Source organism: Falco rusticolus, chromosome 10, assembly GCF_015220075.1.
Source record: "Falco rusticolus isolate bFalRus1 chromosome 10, bFalRus1.pri, whole genome shotgun sequence".
Classification (NCBI taxonomy): Eukaryota; Metazoa; Chordata; class Aves; order Falconiformes; family Falconidae; genus Falco; species Falco rusticolus.
This window is the reverse complement of record NC_051196.1, coordinates 19,775,079-19,796,488: the sequence shown is the minus strand read 5'-3', so window position 1 is coordinate 19,796,488 and position 21,410 is coordinate 19,775,079. Positions and strand designations below refer to the sequence as shown.

Genomic DNA, 21,410 nt, shown 5'->3' with positions numbered 1-21,410 from the left:
CGCGCCCGCCCCCCTTCCCCCCCGAGCGCCTCTGAGGCGGCGGCCTGGGCCGTCCCCGGTGGGCCTAGCCGTCCCCCCCGGTAGGTACGTGGGCTGTGGGCGGCGGGCTCGCCCCCGGCGCTCCCCCTGAGGCAAGCCGCAGTTGGGGCTTGCCTTTGGGGTTCTGTGAGCGCGGGGGGGTGAGCGCCAGGAGGGCTCCTGGCAGCGGCCTAGCGTGGGAGGGGGTCGGGAGCCTCCCGCCCTTCCACTGAGGGTCACTCGGTGACTCCCGCCTGCAGGTACCTGGGGTCCTGCGCCTTCAGTGTAGCTGGGAGGGCGTCCTGGCTGAGCAGCAGCCTCTGGGGACGAAGGCTTGGTTAATCCCCCTCGCATTGTGCTAGTCCCAAACCTACTGATATAATAGATTAATACATAATAGGTACAATCTAAAGCTGCCTCTAGGCTACGGGTTGACCTTACTCCCCATGTTAGTCCCCCCACAAAGCATTATACTGGTCAGGAGACAGCTAAAACACTGTTCTAGGGCATGGATTAGCCTTTTTAATTTTTTTCTGTATGGTGCAAAATTTTTGTTGTTTAGAATGATTTAGTTGCTCCTTCTTCAATAATTTTCTCCTCCCATTAAATCTTGGGCTGGTCAGGTGTGTCACAGCAGAAAAGCTCTTGTAAAGGAGGAGTTGCAGTCCTGAAAGAGGCTAACAGCAGCTGGAGAAATGACTGTCACCCAGAAAAGCATCGGAGGAAGTGAGTGAGTTTTGAGTTAAAGGTAGCATTTTATTTTTACACTCAATAGCAGGAAAAATGTGGAGGATTGGGAGAGAAAGGGAAAACCTTAGTTTTTGCAGGAAGTAGCATAGAGCTTGCAGCTCTTGAGGAAGACTTACTGTGGCAGAAGGTAGGGAATAAAATGGTGTAACTTAAAAGTAACTGTAATTCTTGGAAAAAAAGTGGCTTGTGTTGACCAAAAGCTCCAGGGATGCTGTATGCATGTGGAGGAGTAGCACTGCAATGATGGATCTGTGCATGCTGACCCTCAGCTAGGCATGGCAGGGAGCTCCCCGTGTCCAGCAGCAAAGGGAGCCTTTGGAAGGGGGCTAGGAAGCCCTTCAGTGAGGGGCACCTTAATTCTTCCTGCTCTTCTTACAAGGGCAAAGGAGTTTGGGGGAATAAGTTTTTTGGGAGGGAGCAGCTGTGCAGGTAGGGAATGTTCTGTTCATTTACACCTTCCTCTTGACTAGAGGGAAGGGCTAAAGGCTGTAACAACATGCTGCCAGGAGATCCTCTGCCACTTTGGCCTCAGCACAAATCTCATCTATAGTAATACAAATCATGGCTATGCAGTGTAAATACCAGAGTGTGTGGATTCCACTGTGGCTGCCTCACCAGCGCTGACAAGGGTAGTGGTGGTTTTGCTGCCTGTTCAGGGCAGAGGGGGCTTAGTGCCTATGCCAGGGGGATGGGGCTAGATGATTTTTGAAGGTCTCCTCCAATCAAATGATTCTGTGATTCTCAACTACAGCTAATAACATGCTCTGTTCTCCTGAGATACTTACTTTTCATGTAATTTTGCTGTAATCCACTATCTCTAGGAAACATTTGTGAATAGGTATTATGACTTTTCTACGGGGCCCCTCATCTCTCTTGGCCTGACTTATTACACCTGGCTGTGTTCTTCTTGTTGAAGTCAAATTCCAGACACCTGAGTAGCATGAGCTGGCCCCCTTACCTCTTGCCCTGACTAATTACACCTGGCTGTGTTCTTGTTGAAATCAAATTCTATATGTGTGAGTAGCATGAGCTGATGTAATCCTACTGACAAAACTTTACTGAGTCATAAAATGCACCTTCTTTGTTGTTTTGTAGATTCTTTCTTTCCAACAGCCTGAAAAATTAGTTTAAGTGGTACATGTGAATTTATAGATTCCTACAAAATTAATTTTCTACTAATTTTTCAGGCTGTTTTTTCTTGATGGGTTTCCTCCAACCCCTTCTTCCCTTGATTCTCCCGTTTCATTCAGCAGCTGTCTGCTGCTCCATTTTTGCATTTCAAAGAAAAACTCTGTAACTTTATTAGGAGTTCAGCACACCTTTCCTCTGTTTTATGTACATCACAGCTATTTATTTTGAGATCAGAGACTTTTTGGTTTGTGCTACAAGAGTATTTTAAGATGGAGTTTGAACCTTTTTTGTCTAGCATAATTTGTTAGATTTTCAGCTTATTTTTTAATTCATCCTTTGAGCTGCTGGTCTGTGTTCACGTTCTTGCTGGCCTTTGATTTCCTGCCATTGAATGCTGCAAAGATGGGCAGAGCCTCACTGGGCTGCTGTCTGCTCACAGCTCTTCCTCAAATCACCTGGGCAGAAATGGGTTTGTTCCAAACCTTTATGCTGTCTGGTATCTCTGGTGTTGCCACTGATGCAATTAATCATTGTCTCTGGTGAAAGGATGAATTACTACTACCCACAAGTCTTTTCCCTATGCTTTTCCTTAATTCCAGTTCTGGGATTTTGAGGGAGAGGATTGACATATACACAGGCAGTTCCCCTGGGGCTGAATGAGGTTTTTGCCTGATGTTTGTCTAGTCTTTCTTCCAGCATTTCAGGTCTTTCCTTGGAGATGCTATGTTCTCCTTTATGGCTTAACTCTACCCTGTTGTAGTGTCTAGAGGTTGATAGACAACTGTTGGAGCTCTGGTGGTGTTAGGTATTCAATGTATATTATGTTGAGTTTGAGAAAGGGTATTGAAAAGAGCAGAGTGATACAGGAAACAGGCACAGAAGGTAACCGTGAGGTGGTGGGTATAATAAAAAGCAGTTATAGCTCTGTATTTTAGTCCTGTGTCCCCCGAATTGGTTCCCCTCTCCTGGGAAGTAAACCTATCCTCCTTAATCTCTGTGCAAATGACTGCTGCTCTTCTGCTGGTGCTGCTTTATTTTCCCTCTGTTCAACAAAACTTTGTTATAAATCCCACAGTTAATAGCACTCCTTTTCCATCAGTGGAGGCCTTGGCAGACTGCATTGACTAAGGATGTGCAGGGAAGTTGTAGAAACAGGCCCAGCAAAGGCAGAAAATGTGGTGTGGTTGAGATCCCGTTACACCTTGTATAACTTGAATGTAGACTCAAGGAACAACAAAACCTGCTCCAGCTAGAAAATGTAGCAATAGATAATCCAACATGAGTTATGCCTATTCCTGCCCTCCCACCTGTCTTGCTCCCCTCTGCTCTGCAACTCAGGACTACAGATATGTAGTTGTCTTAAAACTGAACCATGTAGTTCTAGAGACATTCTACCTTCAGCCTAGCATCTTCATGTCTGTATTGCACTTATTGCTTATTAAGGCTGCAGTAGTATGCCTTCTGGTAAGTGTGGACTTTCCCTTCTTAGAAGACAACAGTTCTATGGTATTGTTAAAGAAATTCAGGCTCTGTTCTCTATGCCAAGCCCTCTGCTGTCTCAGCTTTGAATGACTTACGTTCATTAAATACTGAGTCTTGTTGGCTTTTGCCCAAGTCAGGTGTACGCTTTTCTTTTTACTGTTAACAAATAAATGGGGGTGAATTTCTCTCCAGGTCCTTTTGTTCAAGTGCAGGCAGCTGCCAGGAGGCGTGTGCCTTCTGTTCCTAAACTTAAGTTTCTTGCTAACAACCACCCATAAAGGCAAATGAGAGCCCGGAAGCCAAAGCTGCAATAATGGTATATTCTTTGTCCTCTGGGTTTTAGCAGAAATACCAAGCTGTGCGTTGAGCAGGCTCCTGTGGTGCAGAAATGGAGCTCTGGGATGCAGAGCTCAGAGGTCCTGTAAAGCCAGTGAATGTGTCAGGCACTAAACAAAGCTTGCAAATTAGTCCTTTCTCAGATTTTTTTTTTTTCCCTGAAAGAACACTGAAGAGATTGCTCACCTGAAACAAAGTGGAGTCAAGGACACATGGTGCACCCTGAGACTGGACCTGCCAACAATGCAGAGCTGTATAGCCCTTGAACATCTAGCTTTTCTCTCACGGCAGTCCAAGCATTGTACTCCTCAGGGTCCTTTTGTTTATAAGCTTATCTAATTTTTGACTTCTGGTCTGAGCATCCAGTAGAATGCTTGTTTACTTATGAGCCTGCTACTTGCTGCCTTACACCTGTGTTTAGTTGAAAGCCCAAGTGTTGAGACAGATTGAAGATCTGGTGTTCCACCTGCCTGACTGAATGCCATTGCTTGAACTCTGCTGCTACCTGTTGCAATGGGGAGTGTTTGCTTTCCAAAGGCCCCTGAAGGATGTAGCTAAATGAACTTGTATTATTGATTTCCTGTGTTCAGAGTCAGTGGATAGCATCTAGTGCTTCAGGACAGTGAAGACTTAATTAAGGGAAGATTCTTAGCCTAAGATATTACCTCTGTGCAGACCTTGCACAGAACTGGATGGCCTGGGAGGTGATCGAGGCCCCCTGAAGCTCTCTGGACTAATGTCTGTCAGAACTGATAAATGTCACTGCTGATCCTGCCCTGGGACAATGGATGGGCTGGACACTTCCCACAGTCCCATTGCCCCCCTGCTTTTGATTCAGCAAAAGCAGCTACTCTGCATTTCCTTCCTGTGCCCTGCTGTTAGGAGGCAATCTGATATGACACTCTACCAAATCAGTTTATTCCACGAGGTGTATGGTTTGATACTCCAATCAGGTTAGTTTGTGTAACTCTAAAAATCGTAATTCACTACTACTGTGATGCTGTACAGTCCCTTCCCTGAACTCTGGCCCTGCTTTTTGTTCCTCATGTAGGTCTCCAGCAGTGTGACTTCTACAGGCAAATTACAGACTTCATAAAGAACTGTAACTTTTTTTATTGGCTGTGTGTTGGTTTTTAAATTTTATACTATCTCCTTGGTCACATTTGTGAGCTGGGGAGGGGAGAGATGGATGAGGACTTTCTACCCGACTCCTAATGTTTAAAGGATGGCATAGGTGTGTTTAAATTAATCTCTTGGCTGAAGTCCTTGAGCAAATACTTTGCTAGGCTTGAGTCCTCTGTCATAGAGGATGTCTCTGTTATTGACAGGGGACAATCTCTCATGCTCTGCTCTCTGCTCTTCTAAAGGAAATACGCCTCATTTAACACTGTTGTTCCAGTCTCCCATGTGGAGCCTGCAGGGAATCAGATTCTGTTCTTTGGCATTTTCCTCTTACACTTTGAAATCTCCTCTGTTTTATGTGGGAAGGTGCTGTCTCTCTTGTTAATCCAATAACAGATGGGGGGTGGTTGGGGATGTTCTTTTAATTCCGTCAGCTTCTGATTTAGCTGTGGTAAGTGAAGCATGCACAACCCACTGTCTTGCGCTGACTTGGAAAGTGATCTGCAGGGGTTATAGGGTGGGTGGGAAAGATAGTAAGTGATGCTGAATTTGAGATACAACAGCAAGAGGTCTGGTTTTGCTCAGGATAGAGGCCTTGGGCAGAAGGCCTCTGCTGGCTCAGGGTAGCAATGCATCAGCAGCTTCAACCTTGCATTGTCAATTTGGTGAGGCCCATTTGAGCCATTTTATTATCCTGTGAATCATCTGCACAGTGTAAAGAGTATGTCCTGCTTGCAGGGGAGCCTTGCACAGTGAGTGTTCCCTTGTGGTGGGAAAACTCTTGAGAGTGAAAAGTATGTCTGAAAAAGATTTATTGGTTTGGTTTTAATGTTTAGAAACTCCCATATGTAGGCAATGGTTTGGACTCTGGAGTGGGGAGAGCCACCTGGCTAGCTGTATAGCAGGGGTGTTCACAACATTTCAGAAGCTCTGGTAATTTGTGGTTAGGTGTACTGCTGAGCAGAGGCAGATCTCAGTCAGCATTCTGGAGGCAGGGAAGTCTCCCAGATAACATGAATTGTCTTTGGTTAGTTGTTTCCATAACATGCTTCTGAAACCAAGAAAAGGCTGACAAGGGTGGCTTATCAGTGCCCTGGCATCCACTGAAACAAGAGACTGCCATTTGTTTGAATGTTAAGCTCTAGCCCCAGGGGTTCCTGGTGCTCTGAGAGGTTTCACACTGAAGTTTGTGGAGAGGAAAGTTGTTTTGCTAAGTGCAGGACTTCAAGAGGGGGAATGATGTGGTTTTTTTAATGGAAAAAAAGAGCTCCTCTTTGGGTGTGCACCTGTGCTGTCTGTGGCTGTGACTCTAAACACAGTCTGCAGGCGTTGCGAGTCAGAAATCAGCACTTCATTGTTCATTTTGCAAGGAGGAAATGTGCATGTACACACACCCACACACAGAGTATCTGAACACAGTTGAGGGCTGTATTTTCAAAATAACCACCACTTTTCAAGCAATAGGACTGATTATTAATGGCCACATAATCTGAGTGTGCATCTTTGCCTCCGGTTTTCATGGTCTGAAGAAGCTGAACTCACCCACCTTTGCATGGAGAATGAATGTGTATGTGTTGTGCTTCTCCCTGATGCATTCAAATATAAGTATACATGGTATTACTTACATGTATGTCTGGGAAAGCACTGACACAGGTTGTCTGAAAATATCATTCTGCAAACATTATAGTTTAACTATTCAGAGTTGCACCAACTTGTGATTGCCCCTACAAGCACTGGAACAGGATTTTCTTGGACAGCTTTATACACAATCTCATGATGCAGCCCTAAAAATAAAGTGATCTAGGTTTAGCCTGGGTTTCCTGCTGTTTCAGTCTGGGATGGTTGGATTATTTTCCCCCCTCAGGATGAAGAAGGGTGCTTTTTCAGTTGTTCATTTGTGCATGGTCCTTCAGCCATCTTTGGGGCCAGCTCTCCATGCAGCCAAGCTCTTGGTTAGACCAAGTAACTTGTTTATTCTTCAAAGGCTGTTTGATTTAGCTTGTTTGGGACCTTGTTGAGTTACACTAAGGCAGCATGAAGTTTTAACCTCTTTAAAGATCCAAAGAGACTTTTGTATGAAGTCAGCATGGGTTTTCACCTTAGTTAAAATAATATAGCTTTGAATGTGGTAATACTCCGTGATCTCCCAGTATTTTTTCCTTGCAGAAGAAAAAAAATCAAAAACTTGTTACTTTTTGACTTCTAGATTTCTTTGTGCTTGGCTTTGGTAGCTGAGTAAGGAAAATGTGCTGGACTTACGTTGATAAGCCTGTGCAAAGGAGGGTTATTTAACTGAATTAAAATAGCAGTCTGAAACCTCTCCCAGTTCTGCTCGAGCTGATTCTCATGTGTTACATCTTACTGTGTTCACACTTCTGCTGTCTGGGTTCAGGCTGCGACTGGAAATGGAGCTGTGAAGTCCTGCAAGAGGGGCTGTTCTGATGCTTCCAGGAACAGAAAGCATGGAAGATGTCAGCAGGAAGTTCAATCCTGCTATATTGTACACCTGTGAAAAGGGGGAAGATTTGCTGGCAGTGAGCTTAAGTGGGATTCCTTGTTAATGCTGTATTGTCTTAAGATAAATCTTGTATTATAAGCCACTGGCCATTCTGTTCAGGAAAGTAGTTCTTCCAGATTCAGTGGTTTGATAAACATCCACTCTTCTGCATGTGTACATTTTCAGCAGAGGTATCCAAATGGGTTTGGTTATGTAACAGTATATTCCTCAATTTTCTGTGGACCATGGTGCATGCATTGTCAGCTGAAGAATACTGTGGAGGTCATGTCAGCCTGGGGACCAGCTGTGGCTCATTTACCAGAATCTGAAAGACCACAAATTGTGAACTGCAGAATGAAATCAAACCTGACATCTAACCCTGTTGTGTATGCCCTGAGTACTAACAAGGAGCTGGTTGGAGCTGGTGTTTGTACCTGGGCAGCTGCACTGCTTTGTGAACATGCCTCAGTAGCTGTAAGCCAGCTCTGATACACCTTCCCCTGTTCCCACCAGTACAGCCAGTCTTGTATTTGCCACTGCAGTTCACGAACATGCTACTGCCTTTGGCCGCTCATACACAGTGAATGCCACAGAAGTGACCTAGTAGGCGACCTTCCTTGTGCTCTGGTGGCAATTTCCATTCTACTTGTGCTTTCCTGTTGCCGTGTTTATCTGATTGCTCAAAAAAGAGTGGGTGGAATTGCGTGCGGTGTTAAATGTTTCCTAGAGAGCTCTTTTCTAAGAATCTGTAGTCATTTTTTGTTTGTGTTTGTTCCAGTTTGATAATGTGGTGAAATAAAATAATTTTCAAGATCTAATTTTGACTTCCAGACAGGTGAGAGATTATTTAAAATATACTGCACTGATTGCACTCATCAGGCTAGAAAAAGCTATGTAAAAAGCACAAAGAACAATAAACAAGGTAAAAAGAAGGGCTGTTCCTGGTAGGACAGGGAGATGAGACTCTTGGAGGGTGACAGTGGAAAGAAGAGATGGCTGTGCTGTGTGTGTATTCACCTGCTTTTTAGGCAAGCCCCTTGGGTTTCATTTCTTTCAGATCTGATGTAAACCCCTTACCCACCCACAGGTGACTATCAATTATTAGTACTTTGGTGAGATCTTGCTCCTTAGCTTCACCTTTACAGTTGCTGGGGGTGTCAGCTGGAGTGAATCAGCTTGGTTTGCTGGCTTCCAGGGGCTGTGGAGCCATTGTGCCTTCTGAGATTTTTCAGCAACCCCTTCAGTGATCTAGGTGAAGGTGATCCTTAGCTTGAAAAGCTTGTGAATCTCCAATTTTGCACTATTCACTTAAAACTGTAAGGCTGTAGGCCTACCTGACTTTTCCTTTGCAGCCTCTGATGGAAAATGTGTTCTTTCTGGAATATGTCATTGCTTCACAAGCTCATTTCGCCTCAGGAAGGTGGAGAGTTTGGAATATAGCGTGCAAAGGCCTTTGCAGTGAGAAGGGGAATACTGGAAAGCTGAGTATTACGAAAGCAGAGTTCTGGTCTAGCATGTGGAGAACTGAAGTTCCTGGAAGGGCCAGGGAAGACCATGGCTGAAACCTATACAGTTCCATTAGCTGAGTAGGCGGAGGGGCTCTTGGGTAGCTAGCAGTCTGCTTTAACTTGGAACCTGCTGGTAAGGCCAGTGCAGAGAAGATTTATAGCCTATTTTTGTTGGTCTTTTGTCCCTGACTCTAAATAGGGCTGTACCAGGGTGCAGTCTGGAATGGGAACCTCTCTTGAGTGGGATTCAGTGGGATGCTTTGCCTTTCAGAGTTGGTGAGTTGGGGCTTATGCATACGGGCACAGTTATATAAACCCACACAGAAAACTTGGTACATTTGTGCTGGTGATGGCCCCATGACCTGCCTCAGCTTGATGCTGGAACCGAGCTTTGCTTCTCAGCTATAGAGCTCTTGTCTTTCTGGACCCACATGTGCAGACATGCCTCCTCCCAGGGGAGGATGGATTCAATCCTGCCTTCAAGACTGGACTAATCTGCTACCTTACCTGGAAAATCCTGTATTAAGAGGCTGCCTTGGAGCCCTCTGAAGGGGAAGAGCCAAAGCATGCTCAGTACCCAAGTTTGTGCCCAGGGTCTTGGTTGGGCTCTTGTCTGGGTGGGGCAAGAAGCGTGCCTCTCTTCCACTGCATCTTGGGTTTTCCTGCACCCTGAATGCTTTGAGCAGAAGCTGTTGTATACCAGAGAGCTCATTCTTTGTTATTTCACAATGAAGACCGATGCTTCAGGAATAATACTTTGCTGAGAATAAGCACGTAGACCATAAAAATATGTGACTTCTCCCATTCCTAAAGCTGTTAGTACCTGGGGCAAGACAGAAACCTCTCTCCCTGGTATCTCAGTTTAAGGTGTTGACAGTGATCTTCAAAGTCCCCTGAGGTGCAGCTGAAATAATGTCTTGTTCTCTGTGACCTGTCCAAAGGGACTGTGTTCTTCTGGACTTGACTCACGTGGGCAGATGCAGTTACTGAGGCAGCTGGGTTTGCCACTTTGGACCTTCTGTAGGAGATTGCTCTTGTAAAATGTGCTTTGGGATCTGACCTTGTTATAAGTGGAACAGATTAGGCCTAACCAAGGGAAGTAGAGTGAGCAAGTAAAGTCCAGGCTGTAGAACTAATTGACTGTGAAAAGCAGAAGCAATGAGGATGTGAGTATGGCAGAAATACTACGGTAATACTAAGGTCTCAACCCGGACTGGGCATCTGCTGTGGCAGGCAGCAAATGCATCCACAGGAAGAGACAGCTTATAGTTGAAATAAGTTGGGCTGGTAGAGCAGGAAGAAAAAGTTGATGAGGTCAAGAGCAAAATGGGGTGTCCTTCCCCAGTAGCCAGATTGCCCCACAGCCTTCAGGATAACATACTGAACTGGAAATTAGATGTGTTCACCTCCAGGTTTGGTAGGAGTCGCTTTTGTGTTCATGCTGCTCTGTTACCGCAAGGTAATGCAAGACAGGCATTTTGTCTGGTGTACTGCTGCTCTTCATCCTCCTTCCTCTTCTGTTAATGACCCATCTTGGAAAGTTTTATTCTTTTACTAGTGATTAGGAATTGTGTGGTTCAGTCATCCCTGTACAGTAATTAATTTTGTACTGCAGTAATGTATCGCATGTTTAAATAGTGTGCATACCTGCTTGCATCGCTCAGCTGTGCAGTTCAGAAATATGCAGAAAGCCATCAGTGCTGTAAGCATAACATGCTCCTGCTGCATGTTCCTGCCTAGTGAACAGTTAATTATGGACCTAACCATGTCTCGGTGCGGCCAGATAATTGGGCTTTTTTGGTTGCTTGTTGGGGTTTTTTTCCACACAAGACCTCACTGCTTTATATTATTGTGGCATCTGTGGCCACTTGTCTTTCTGTGCCATTGTCCACTGCCCTCTGACCTTTGCAAATCAAGTTGAAGAGTCGTGCTGTCAGCTGAGAGCTGTCAGAAATCCTTGGCTTTGTGGTTTGGACTGAAAGTAGGACACAAAATATGCCTTGGCACACACACTCAGCAGTTCTCCTTTACAGGGATGGTGAGAAAATATTGGCCTTTGTGGTCCTAATGGTGTCGTTAATCTTTGCAGGATTCCCAGGGCTCAAAGGGCAGACTAGGAAGAGGAGCAGCAGGATGAACTCGGTCTTGCTTAGCTGTGAATTTATTACCGGTGTTCAAAGGCAATGCTAAAGGCTGGGTGTGCAATATCATAGCTGTTCACTAGAGAGCAGTATTACCCATTGCAAGGTATAATGATAATGGAGCAGTGCTGGAAGAGATTTCTTACAGATTGTGTGTGCGCCAGGAACAGGTTGGGGTTGAGGTTACAAAATAATTTGCTAGAACTTGGAAGCCATCCAGTCAAGGTGGTGTAATAGACAGCGTGGCTTAAATCACTGTCTACAGACCCTGGCTTGTAAAATTTCTGAAGGGTAATGCTGACTGCCTTGCTCCTGCAGGCACTTCAGTGGGAGGTAGAAGCTGCTGAATATGTAGGACAGGGAGATAAGGAAGAGCCTCCAGAGAAAAGAAAAAAAAGGGAGGGAGGGGGACATTTGTGCATATCAAAATTCTTGTAGTGGGTGGTGGGATGTGCAGTGAGGAAGGTAAGGGATGAAAGCAAAGGAGGCATGGGGCCCTGAACAGAGGGGACGTGGGTGAGTATACACTGGGTGATGGGCCTTGCAGGAGAAAGAAAATAAAGGGTGATTAGAAGAAACGCTGCTCAAAGTGCTGCTGCTTCTGCTGCTCTGATATCAGAGCTTTCAGCAGAGGGCAGGACTGTTGCTTTATTCTGTCGCTGTTCCATCAGCCATCCCTTGTGCAAGGGACAGAAGCTCCCACATAGAGCAAGGAGTGTGAAATGAAAGATAAGGAGGCTGAGTTACGCAAAAGGAAGTGAGCTTCAGCTTTTGTGACCATCTTTGTGCAAGCGGGGATCTTGGCAGTTGATTTTCTGCAGCGCCGTGCAGCCTCGTAGGACAGCTGCTAGCTTGGTTTTGTTTTTTTTTTTTAAATTGTTTTATCCCTTAGGGAAAGCTGACCTTGAGTAACAAGCAAGTAAAACTGTGGCAGGATTCTTGCCTACTTTAGGTTTGTTGATGAGACAAAGTTGTTGAATATCCAGGTCTGAGAGAATGCAGGACAGATGGAGCCTTTCTGTGGGGCCTGGGTTCTGACAGGAAGCAGACGTGGCTCATGAAGCTGTAACTCTGGTAAATACCAGATGGGCCACTGGAACCAGTAGCTGTGGCTCTGATCTCACCTGCAGTCCCTCTGCTCTTGGCAGTGCTGAGTGGCAAAGCTCATCCCACCTCTCGCTTCACAGCTGTGACCTCCAAGGCCTTCCTTTAGTGTTTTGTGTTGCAGAGGGTGGGAGGACTGCAGCACTTCTGACCAGGATCAGTGCTCTTTCTCCTTTTCACAGCTGCTCCCAAAGTTAAAGTTAAGCAGCCCTGAAACAGCTCTGGCTGTGCAGAAGGGATCAGGTGAGGACAGAGAAAACTTTTACTCCTCACTGCAGCATCCTGTGTTCCCATGGCCTTTCTCTATACGTACCTAGGCCTCAGGCTCTGTTCCTAAGACACTACAGGAGCATAGAGAGCAAAACCCACCCAGCAGTGCCTGGTATTTCACTGGCATTTATACTGAGTGCCAGGCTGTTGCTGATATCCCTGAGAGCTTCCAGCTCAGCCTCTGAGATCTGGGCAGACACTGTCATCTGCTGCTTTGCTGCTTGGGAGTAACAGCGGTTTCTGAGTGGGGAGGTCCTGGTGGTGCTGTCTTGGCTGGCCTGGAATACCCCAGTGCTCTGTCAGCTGGCTGAAAAGCACATTTCACTTTGACACACGTGCAAAGGAAGCTTAATACCACGAGTGTGGCTGGGTTATGAGACTGGAGGTGATGGGTTCCCATGTCCCTGGTCTCAGCCCTGATACTGAGCGACCACAGCTATGGCTAAGCCACCTCAGTTTGCTGCCCTAGTGAAACAGAGCTAACAGCCTTAGCTTGGGTAGCCAATTCTTGGGAGGCGCGGTGCCTTGCAAAACATGTCAGTACATGTAGAAAACTTGATGGTATCTGGAAATGTAGAAACTCTCTTATTCCTAATTTGTCAGACAGATAAACCCTTGAAGGAAATGTATGAAGGATGTGAGGTTTATTCAGGGTTCTCTGTTTCTGCAGCAAGCACCTCTGGTAATTGCTGCCATCTTTGCATCTAGAGCACTTGCTATAGGATCACTTAATTTCTCCTGCCTCATGCCACTAATATTTGGGAATGTCATTAGGATTCCTTCAGTCAACCTGCCCCAGGGGTTCTCCAATCTGCTTTAAAGTGCTGGCCTTATCAGACTGGATAAGCTGGGGTGGGAAAGAAGCAACAAAACTCTGCAGCTGGCTCCCTTGGCACAGTGGGAGTTTTTGTCCACCTTGCTCAGAGAATTTGCACTACTTTTGACAGTATCATGTCCCTCTTGAGCAATGTCAAACCCACACCTTGACTTTCATAGGTGAAAACAAGGATGAAATCCGACCGTGTGGCCGGGAATCCTATTACAGCAAGTGTAGCACAGTTATCTCCGCTTCTGATTAGTTGTGGGGCTCTGCCTTTTTGACTAAAATTAACCTTGCCCACATCAGTCCTTCTCACAAGCCACTCTCTTTGTGGTTAGCCAGTCCACATCTGCCACCAGAACTCCTTTTCTCATCTGCTATCCACATGCAATTCCTTTATTTCAAGGTCAGGAGCAGGAACTCGTTTTTGCCCTGTTGGCCACTAACCTTCTGTTCTGCTTTCTGTCACTTCCCTGCAGCTTCATCGTTATAATCCCCACCGTACACATCTCTCCCATTCTGTGTTCCCACAGTATCTGCAGTAGACCCAAGTGAATCTGGAGAATACTGCAGTCCCTAGGGACTCCTGTGAATGTTTTATTTCATTTGTCTGTGGAATTCCCATCTGCTCTGCTGGTCTGTCTCACTTTTCAGGTTGACATTCAGAAGACCCCATAAGAGAAAGGAAAAACGTTAAGGACTGGACGGTGCAGCCAGTGGCCCCAGAAATGGAGTCTGTACAGAGCAGAGTACATTTATTTTATGTGATATTTGGCCTGTCACATGAAGGGGGCAGTCTGCTTGTAGCCAAAGCCTGAGCTGTTCTGTAACCACATCTGCTGAAATAGTTTGAATGTCGGCTGGCAATGCCTGCACTTCGTCAAAGAGAACATTTAAGGAAGTTCAGTTGCGGAAGCGCTACGAATTGTGCACTTCACAAGTACTACTCCGAGGAGTAGGTCCCTCCTGGAGAGACAGCGGGCGTGCGTGCATGACTGCCCACGCGGGCATCTCAATCCATTCCTAGCTTTCCTCTAGGTGACCTTGGGCTGAGCTTCTGCTTGCTTGGAGACCTGTTGATTTACAATGCAGATTCATTGGTCTTTGCCTGCCTGTCCCTGCCCCTCCTAAATTTGGCTGGGATATAAGAGGCTGTTTGCTGTGTTTGCTTGATGCCAACAGTGGCAATGGCAGAGCGCCCTGCCATGTGAGAGGCAGAGATAGAGGAGAGGGGGCCAAGGAGGAGCAAACTGTGCAGCTGCTATTGCTTCTGGTAGCCGAGGAGCACATCTGTGGGACAGAATGTCAATGCTTACCCCTGTCCTGCAGCCCCCGGAGGTGAAGGAGTATCTGTCCAAGGGTGAGCGCTTCATCAAATGGGATGATGTGAGTACCGGGGTTTTTGCTTCACTAGATTATATGTGTGGTGGTAGGGCAGATACAGTGTTTTGGTTGAGGTTTTTGGGGAGGCTGGGAGCATGTATTGAGCACAGGGGGTGGGACATTGTGTGTCATACCTGAGAGCAGTGATGGATAGGGAGAGTGAACTGAGAACAGGAGAGCTGAGAGCTAAAAACAAAGGGCACATGCGTTAGGGTTTGGTGATGTGGCTTCTGCACCTCTTGTTATTTTGGAGGATGGAAGCGAATGGAGTGTGCCACTGGGTCTGTGTGTGCAGCTTCTTGGGCGTAGGACCCCAGGGTCCTGTCTGTGTTTGTGAACCAGCTCTCAGGAAGGCGGTCGCTGCTGGGAGTCTCCTCAGGCTGAGAGGCATATGCTGCATTTTGACTTGTCCGGGGGAGCATCAGGGGTAGGTTTTACTCCAGAGCTGAGCGGACTGTCCGTGCTTTGCAGATAGAGAGGAAATCAGGCTCCAAGTTGCTTCCTCTTATGGCCTTGTTGCTGGAGTGGATCAGAGGGTGAGCTGTGTCCTCCCACGCCTGCCTGGCTGGTGGTTCAGTGAGCTACCAAGTGCACAGTGGCCAAGCAACAAGAGACCTGTGCTTTAACAGCACCAGAGCCTCCCACTTGGTTTGCAGTCTCTGTTTGCCTTTCATTGTGAGGGGAAGAGTGTGTGTGGAACAGCAGCAGAGAAGTTAATTGGAATGTAATAGTTCCCCTCCTCACTTTCTAAGAAGGCAAAAGAGTGTGTACCCTAATACCCACATACCTGAGCAAGAGGACAGCAGCTGCCTATCTGTTTTGTCTGAAGCGTGAATTGTCTGCTGTTGAGCATGAATGTTGATAAAATGGGGGGGCAGGCCAGGTTATGATTAGTCACCAAGATCTGGGGGAAACATTTGATGTGGTAGTGCGAATGAGATGCATTAGAGGGAGCCTCCAGCAGCGGTGCAGGAGGGATTAGTGCTTACTTTGGTTGGGTGTAAAGCTGGAATAGAGTTTTAAGTCCCAAGGCAGTGTGTGCGGTGGAGGCAGATCACTTGTGTGCAGCATAAGCAGGGGTGGTCCCACGGCACTGAGAAATGAGAGCGCAAACTAATATACAGCTGACAGAAAGGATGGATGCTGAGGAATACAAGTTGGAATACCACGGGGCATTTATTCCACTAGCTGTACATAAACAGGAGGATGACACCAGGGTATAGTGGAGAGGGCAGCCTTCCCTTTCTTTCCAGTGAGCCCACTGCCTGCAGAACGTGCTTGTGGCTTCTTTAAATTTGAACAGGGATCTGGTTTCTGAGAATAACAGTAGCCAAACTTGTCTGAAATCGCTGCTGACTTTCTATGCTCAGTCCTTGGAGACCACTTTCCAAAAATCTTTAAGCTGTTAAGTATCTTGCTGGAAATTCCTGGGATAGTTAGGCTCCCTTGAAACCTAAGGTGAGTCAAGTTGGGCTTCCAAGACCCACCAAGTGTTTATTTCCTGCTGCAACCATAGGAGTTGGGGACCTCAAGTCCCATGTAGGTTTTTCCCTAAAGTTTACAGTTTTGTAAACATTCCTAAATGTTTGCCTCTAATCACTAAGTAGTTTACAGACTTGACCTCCAGCAATAATGAAAACCTTCTCCACAAGTGGGCTGTCCTGGTCATGTTGCTCCATCTCATCTTGCTTTCCTCCTCCACAGTTAGAGCCAGCTGCAAAGAGTGATGGCAAGAGCTCCAGGCTGCAGGATTGCTGCCCTTTAGAGGGCATGGGCCTGCATTTTTGTGTCGCTCTTTGACATGACCTGGCTGTGCTGTTGGTAACAGCTTTGAACGCCTTCCACAATATCTGAGGCAAAGGAATGAAGGTAGATCAGATTGGCTCCTTGCATTGCTCTGTATCTTGTGGAACTGGACTGGAACATTAACTATACCCAACCATTTCCTGAGAAAAGGAAAACCACACTTTTTGTTCTAGTGCCTTCACCTTGTCCAGCACTTGTAATGTATTCTCCAGAGGAGAGTGCAGTAGGATCTCTGACAGGCAGGACTGTTCTGTCCTGCCCCACTGAGTTAGCTGCCACATCTTGGGGTAAGGAACAACTCAGGTGCACTTTGTTTAGCATTCAGCAAGCTGGGGCTACCAAGCAGAGTAAAGAGGTTAAGTCCTACTACATGGATGATAGTTTATTTCAAGAACCAGCTTGGGAACACTTTCAACACCTCGGGTAGGGCACAGTGTAGTAGCTGACCTCTTAAGTGGAACAGATACATGTGTATTTGGCTTTATGCTGATTCTTAAACCTCATAATAGAAGCAAAAATGTTTCTATCTCTTAAAGATTATAGATTACAGGATTTTACCAAACAATGCTTACTCTCTGCCCTAGATTTGAACTCCATGGTGTAAGCAGCAGCCAATTTGGCTGCCAGACTGTCTTCTGTAAAATTCACCATTTCCTTTGTTGCCAGGAGCCACCCTGTAGGAGTCTACCTGCACCCCACAGCCATGCATGTCCCGATCATGATAACATGCATGATCCTGACAGGAGGCCAGCCATCAGCAGTCCTTATTGCAGCCTCAACTTGCTTTCAAGAAAGCTGCTTCATAGGAGATAAGTTTAATCTAGAAACATGGCATGATACTCATTAGTAGTATAGTGCCTGTTCTGTTCTTTGCGGCTTGTGGCCATGTGTTCAGGGAGCTAACCAAGAGCTCTGGGAACATGGGCGTGATGCTGTGCAGATCAGCATTGTCCCTGGTACAGCATGAGAAAGTAGGGAGTAAAAGGAGAGCGTACTGTGGCATGGGCAGTTTAATGAAGAATACTGGATCTGGAAATGGAGGTCCCAGGAAATACAAATACACTCTGGGGTAAAGCATGAGTTCAATAACAAACAGAAGAAACCAAGGCCAAGTGACAAATACAACTTCCAAATTTCATTACTGGTTTCATCTCAGTAGCTGGGTATTTCAGCTTCCTGAACTGAATTTGAAGCCTTCCTAGAAATGGCTGATAGGCCTTATGATCCTGTCTTCTGTGGCACCAGAGGTCAAGTGCAGTTCAGGAGCCATCTATATGGAATGAGCAAATGGGCTGGGACCCAAGAAGAGGCACCAAGTGTCCTTCATCTCTGTCTCCAAAGAGCTCATGCTAACTCATCTCTCAGCACAGGCTTGTGTGTGAGATGGGAGTGGATGCTGTCTTGAAAATGTCTGTGGAGTTGCCTTTAACTGGACATGCAGACACAGTGTAATTATTCCAAGGCAAAGCACACAAGCTCACAGTAGCCTATCTCGTCTTTGCAGTATGTGCCTTGGCTCTGATCTGGAGGGCCTCGCAGTTGTATGGGGTTTGGGATCAGCCCTGAATAATTTAATCTAATTTTGTGCCTGTAGTGTTGGTGTTTAAATAGCCACTTCTTTTCATAGTCTGTGTAGAGCTAGTCCACGGAGTTTAAGAATTGCCACGTAAAGCAGGCTTGTCTGCTGTATTAGATGGACCCCTCCTTGACCTGTTCCTGACTAGACCCATTCTCTGTAAAGAAAGCCCAGATAACTAGCACCTAGGTGGTGGGTGCCACAGATGAATGCTACCTCTGCTTGGCCTAGGCTACTTTGGGAGTCCATAGAATGAAGTTGGTGCTTTGGGAGGAAGGCAGTTCAAATGAAACAATTAATTGCATCTACAGGTACTTTCTTAATCCATTGTATAGAAAGCTCCAAGAGAGTTGTTCTAGCTAAATGCTTGGTGCTGGTGAGACTTGGGCTTCAGCAAAGATCTGCTTCTGTAGCCTCACGCCGTTACTCTGGAGATGTACTAAAATACTCTGGTTCATTTCCATAAATCACAGATGATGATTCACCCAACCGCGTCTATATTTGAACTGGGAACCTTACGTCCCGTGATGGGTTCTCCACAAAGAAAGCAAGCCAGCACATCGTGTAAGGTTCTAACCTTTTTCTGTGGTTTTTGGTTTTTTTGTCAGGAAACAGCAGGTGCTTCTCCTGTGATTCTTCGAGTGGATCCAAAGGGCTTTTACTTATACTGGACCTATCAGAATAAGGTAAGTCCTAAGACTTCACAGCTTGGTCTCCAAATAGCCAGGTTAAGTTTGTGCGAGATTAAAACACCATAAGTGCTTGAGGTCTGCACTTGGGAACAAACCACCATACTCATTCCACTTAGCAGGAAGCCCTTTCTCAAAGGACCTGGGAGTCTTGTACTTATTCAAGGGCAGATTTATCTGTCTTCAGAGTTCCAGAAAAGGGCAAGAAATTAAGCTGTGAACATGCCAGAGAGATTCGTGTGACCTTTTTGTCATGCCGGCATCTTATACCTGCAAAATTCATTAGATGTGCTTCAAAGGACTTCACAAAGAACAGTGGTGTTGATATCACTGTTAACCAGCATGCTAAATGATTCTCCCAACCCTGTACGGTGGTGCAGTTGGAAAGAAATGGCTAGGTGTATGCAGCTTCAGCTAACGTGTACCGTGTGCACCTGTTGTAATGAACTGAGTTGTTGGGGTTTTAGACATTTTAATAAAAGTAATGACTGTAGTGATGTAGACATTACATACAGTCTGGAGAGCAAGTTGTGCTCCTCTCAGGCCAGGATGGTGCGTGCACCCTGGCAGAGGTAAACAGCAGGATGCTGGCTGCTGGAAGAGAGTGAGAGGCAACAAATTTAGGAAGGAGAATTCATTTCCTTACTGATGAGTAGCAATGAGTAGTGGAGAGATCTGGCTGACTGGAGGTGGAAGGCTGGGCTTACTTCTGCTTTCCAGAGCAGAGCTGTGGTTCGGCTCTACTTCCTCCTCGTGACCTACATGCTGAAGAGGCATGGTAGATAAAGAGACAGAGACAGTAGTCCTGCACAGTGCCCTGGCCAAGAGACATGATGTGTTTTGATGAGCTCTGCCTTTTCAGAAGGGTGCCCCAATGCCAGCTGGGACAGGGCACTGTGATGCAGCTGTATCCTCAGAGAACAGTGTTGCAAGGCTAAGAAATGTCACATCCCTCTAGATGTGCTCTCCTTCCAGCCATCTCAGTCATGCTCCCCTTTCAAGGTCTGCTCCTGCAGTAGAATTTTGGCTGTAAAGGTTCCAGCAGACAGCAGGAAGAAGTGGTGCACAAAGTGGGGCAAGGGGAGCTATTGTCACCCATCATAAGCAGAGATATTTCTGTGGGTTAGTAGTGAGAGGGATTTAATTACCTGGGAAGGTAGCATAGCTGACATGAGGAAACCTAGACTGGAGGGGGTCACATGTTCCTGAAAAATACCATTGATTAGCACCTTAAATAAACTGTAAACAAATGTGAGAGCTGCAGTAGAGCAACAGCGTGTTTTACATCCTTGGGGAAGCACTTGTCTGGCATCTTTCTTATCCTCTGAGGGAATCTGCAGACAGTGTGAGCTAGCAAGAGTGGTGGGCAAACACTAGCTGTCAGAGGGAGCTGGGGCAGGCTTGTGAAGGTCCTGTGAAGGCTGGCATGAGCACAGTAGCCAGGGACAAGAGATGGGCTAGTACAGAGCATGGTGTAGTATGTTGAACTCATGTGACTTACCAATTTTTGGCTGACTCTCCGTAAGATCTGCTTATCATGAACACAAAGAAGAAAAAATGCACTGCTTTCGCACTAGGGTTCAGAAAGGAGTGGGATTATGAGTAAAATTTCCATCCTGCTTGACAATATAATGGGGATACAGCCAGAAGACATGGTATCCACATTGTTTATTATTGTGATCTTGGAAAATAATATTATCTAGTGCAACAAGTATAATTTGTTCTCCAGATCTGTGGTGAGCAGACAAATCAGTAACAGAGGAAGGAAACTCAGGTTGGATATTAAAAGAACAAACAAAATAAACATGACAACTAGCCAGTAATGAGGACGTGGGGTGGGCTGCCTGGGGGAAGATTGTGGAATGTCTTCCATGGGAGCTGCTTCAGAACAGATTAGGTGACGGTCTGCTGGGAGTGACCTAGGGAGAGAAATGGTCCTGCCTGCCTTGCAGCTCAGCTGCTCTGTGTTGAATGTGTGGAGGCAAAAGACAGGCTGCGAACATGAGTGGGTTGTATTAACACATTGACTTGTAACTGGGGTAGAGTGTCCCCATATAAACCTGTATGCATGTCATACACTCCTTCTTGTGGTAATCCACACTGGGCCTATGGGCTCACCCTGAAGAGGACAGTGCTGCAGAAACTGCTGCCTCTGCACTAGCCAGCCTGCCAGCTTGGCATATCAGCTGCTGTTTCCCTGCCTGCGTTGCTCCTGGTAGGAGAGCTCTTCCTCAGGGAAGGGCACAGGCTGAGACCTGCTTTGCAGTTTCTGGGGGCTCTGCAGTGGTGGTGGGGTTTTTTTCTTCCTTTTTATGTCTTTTCTCATCTTCCTTGTCCTTATTCTGTCACAGGAAATGGAAATTTTGGATATAACCAGCATCCGAGATACCAGAGTAGGGCGGTTTGCCAAAATCCCCAAGGTGAGTGCATAGCTTCATTTCTGCTGGTTGTTCGTGTGGGAAAGGCAAGGCTGCCTGGGGCTTTGGCATAAGCTGCGGCGGTTTATCCTGGCTTTCTGTTCCAAGAAGGTGGCGAGGACCTTGTCTCCTTACATCACAACTACGTAAATACAGAAAAGGCATCATTACTCTTGTCCCTGAACTCCCCAGGGCTCCTCAGTGCACCCAAAAGAAAGGCGCTTCAGGACTATGGTATATGAGCTTGTTGGAAAGAATATGCCAGAAGGCTAGGAAAGAAACAATTCCCCTCCAGAGCACTTGCCAAAAGACTTATTTTGTGTTGTGCACAGCAGCTGTGTTCTCCCCCCTGCTATGTAT

The 21,410-nt window shown here is 46.3% G+C and overlaps 1 protein-coding gene and 1 long non-coding RNA gene across 2 annotated transcripts in view; both read left to right on the top strand.

Moving 5' to 3' along the window:
• The first annotated feature begins 16 nt into the window (after positions 1-16).
• LOC119154610 lies at positions 17-8,154 on the top strand. Its single transcript, XR_005106501.1, has 3 exons — positions 17-80; positions 642-744; positions 7,232-8,154. It is a non-coding gene; the product is annotated as an uncharacterized LOC119154610 (long non-coding RNA).
• A 5,966-nt stretch (positions 8,155-14,120) lies between these two features.
• PLCB2 (phospholipase C beta 2) overlaps positions 14,121-21,410 on the top strand; it is a 48,246-nt gene continuing 40,956 nt past the window's right edge. The window contains 3 exon segments of the mRNA XM_037402406.1: positions 14,121-14,565; positions 18,553-18,630; positions 20,985-21,053. Of these exon segments, the coding sequence (XP_037258303.1) occupies positions 14,482-14,565; positions 18,553-18,630; positions 20,985-21,053 (231 nt within the window). The 5' untranslated portion in view covers positions 14,121-14,481.